Source organism: Phaseolus vulgaris, chromosome 9, assembly GCF_051622355.1.
Source record: "Phaseolus vulgaris cultivar YP4 chromosome 9, ASM5162235v1, whole genome shotgun sequence".
NCBI lineage: Eukaryota > Viridiplantae > Streptophyta > Magnoliopsida > Fabales > Fabaceae > Phaseolus > Phaseolus vulgaris.
The window spans coordinates 25,564,025-25,567,353 of record NC_143506.1 but is presented as its reverse complement, the minus strand read 5'-3'; the positions used below and the strand labels follow the sequence as shown (position 1 = coordinate 25,567,353).

General features: G+C 33.4%; 1 protein-coding gene across 1 annotated transcript; it reads right to left on the bottom strand.

Moving 5' to 3' along the window:
• Nucleotides 1-1,954: 1,954 nt before the first annotated feature.
• LOC137821187 (defensin-like protein 6) lies at nucleotides 1,955-3,113 on the bottom strand. Its single transcript, XM_068625660.2, has 3 exons — nucleotides 2,909-3,113; nucleotides 2,569-2,646; nucleotides 1,955-2,477 (listed from the first exon to the last, which is right to left on the bottom strand). Exons 1-3 carry the CDS (start codon nucleotides 3,099-3,101, stop codon nucleotides 2,311-2,313), a joined length of 438 nt encoding a protein of 145 aa, XP_068481761.2. The 5' UTR covers nucleotides 3,102-3,113; the 3' UTR covers nucleotides 1,955-2,310.
• Between the last annotated feature and the right edge of the window lie 216 nt (nucleotides 3,114-3,329).

The window sequence follows — 3,329 nt, the reverse complement described above, 5'->3', positions numbered from 1 at the left end:
CTTGTAGTGTTATGATATATCTGTCTACACTAGCTTCCCATCCCCAATCTTTTACTTTAAAAAATTCACCTTGAGTTGAGATGCAAGTTCAAAATATTTTAAAATATTTTTTCATGCCAAAATATAACTAAGAAAATTATTAAATATAAACTATCTTTACAAACAAAAAAATAATTAACTGTTAAAAACCATTTTAGATATCAATAATTTTTTTAGTCTCTAAAATAATATCTAATTTATTCAATATAACAATTAATTTTATTTTATTTTAAATTAATTTTTATTTAATATGTATTAGGTTTTGGCTACATATAATATGTCCTCACTTTTACCCTATTTAACATGGACTTTTATAATGGCTAACATTTGTGGCATTATGAAGAATAATGAATGAATATTTAGATAATTCCTTTGTTATTAATAGGAGATTTCGATTAGTATGTTAGCTGATTCCGATGTATTATTATAAGAAATAAAAAAAAATGATTTCCCTTTGAGTGGTCCCATTGCTTAGTAGGATGGTGTGTGGATTAAAGTCCCGTGAAAAGAAGAATGGAAGATGATATTACATGGTGTGGTGAATTTGATCTACTTATAATATTATTGGTAATGATGGGTTTTATTTGTCATTTTCAAACTTCAACCAACCTCCTTTCCCATCCAACACAGTTATGCCATTCTGAGCCGGCCATGTCAATTTTTTTATTTTTTTATGGACATGGTTGGTAAGCCTCACCTTCCTACCCTAGTTTTTTGTTGCTTCTAGAACCACTTCAACAAAATTACCCTTTAAATTAAGGGGAAGAATCTCCAAGGTTGGTCACCCACTTCCTTCCCCACATGCTTCTCCCACCTCATCATCCACTGCCCCATTCATTTCTTTCTTCCTCACACTCATCTTCCTTTTCAACTCTTTTCTTTCTTTTTAATTATCAACAAATTCCTCTTATTCTTATCTTCCACTATTTTGACTGTCACCACTGCCACTGTGTGTGAGATCTTCCACTCTGGCCCCACTTTATGAAGATTAGATTATGAACACCCCAAAAAGTGAAGGACCAATGTAATTTCCAATTATTCAACGCCATCTTCTTCCGCATATATTCCATAATTCTAAAATCATTAAAAGGGCAATCCATCTCTTAGTTCATTTCAGCCTTCAACTGCTCATGCTTTTATATTGCTCTATATCTCTGTTGAATCTTTTTAACCAGATATGCAGAATCCGATTCCATCTCAGTCCTCAATATTAAACATCTTCCTTAACATGCATGGTGTCATGCACTCTGCTGTGTCATTAGGTTTCTGTCAACCAATACCATTTAACAAAAATAAATAAAACAGTTCATATTCAACACCTTAGATAACGATGAGTGTGTATTTTGAGTTTAGGATCTAGACATGTCACATACAATGATTTTTGTCTCATCTCATCTAGGTCTGGCCAACCTACTTAATGTTTTTGGGAACATGATAAACAAGTAGTCTATCACTACATAGATGGCTCCAGAGTCAAAGTTCAAACCCTTAACGGCAAGCAAGACACTATTGACTATTGAGAATTAAGATGAGGACAAAGAAGACTAACTAAAACTTTTGCTGCCCATCATTTATGTTACGTACCTAACAAAGTTGGGTTCTGCTTTTTTAATTACATTTCAAACCAAAATTTCCACTTCTCTTATCTGCTATGGCTTCTGCTTTTGTGGTCAACTTCATCAAGTGCTGAGTAATGCTCTATCAGCTTTCCATCTAGGCATTAGTTACTTAGGGCCTCAAATGAAAAATCCAACAAACTTCAACTTGGGCTTCACAACATTGGAGACCACCAGGCCCATTTACACCTTTCAAAATTACACAATCATTTTCATTTACTAATATTTTAACATGTCACATCTCAATAGCAGGTGTAACCACTTAAGTTAAAATCATTAAAATTATATTACCATGATACGATTTGAATTCATATATATTAAAATTGTAATTTTATTCATTTTAGTAATTAATAAGTGAAATTTTGGCAGCATAATAAATATTCCACAAAATAGAGTCACTAGATTATGTGAAATTTGTCGTAAAAGAAGGTCTTTGTAGCCCTAGAAGCAGCAACAATATTGCAAGAAAGAAATGAAGAAAAAACTTAGTTTCACTTCTTTCGGTGGCACGAAGCGAAACATACAACGCTAGAAAACTGCATGATGAAGTGACAAACCAACGCAAAACACATTAAACCAACCAAACACAACTGGTTAAGGGGTAGTCATTATTTGTGAATGCAAGAGCAACGGGAGATGAAATTGCATGGAGCAACTAACAGTGCCTGGTGCAGAAACAGCGTCTACGAAATCCACGACAGTTGCCACCAGTGAAGCCTTCAAGATGGCAAACTGAAGCACAGTTTCGGTCGCTGAGGCACATCCCCTTAAATCGATGGCTCTTTGACTCACAGTGTCTTCCTTCCGTTTGAACCATCATCTCTGCATTATCACAAACAAAGAGAGTTATAATGACGTATAGTTACTGTATATTCCTATTAAATGGCATATAATTGCATGCATAGAGGCTTACGAGAAGCAAGGAGAATGAGCAACATGAAGAAAAACCCAAATCGTGCCTTGTCCATTGCTAGGTACGTACCAGCCTCACCTAGATCAATATAGGATCAAAAGGGTGTTACTGATATCTATTTATAGCTAGTTGAGAAAGTAACAAACGTTAAGTAGCATAGCAGAAATTTGTAAAATTAGACGTAAATCTAAGTTTGGTAACACTGGTAATAAGCTACACGATAGTTTGATCACGCGTTAGGGATATTGGTTATTATATTATTATCTACAAAATATATTTTAGTCGTTTAAAGTAGGGTTTTGCTTTAGAAAAAGGTGAAATAAGTATTATATTTGCGTACTATGTTGTGTCCGAGGAGTGAAATGTTGGTTAAGGAATCTGTTCACGTGAAAGGAGCGGCCGACATGAGTGTCCAGGTGTAGCAGAAAGTGGTGGGTGAAGGAGATGTAATACATCGAAAAGGCTATACAGAGTGTTGATTCTGGACAAAAACAATTCAGAACACAAGAATTGTAAAGCTGGAAAGAGGACATGGGACGGTGATGAAGATCAGAATTCTGAGCTTCTAATTTCTGTCAAAAGTGTGGTTATGTGTAAGTTTAACAAGATGAAATGAAATATATATAATTGAAAATTAAAATTCTCAATATAGTGAATATAGAAATCAAGACTAAAGAAAAAACTAATTTTAGATAAAAAAAATATTTAATTATTAAATTGATTAAATTATATATTATTTTATAGAAAAAAAATTATTAATA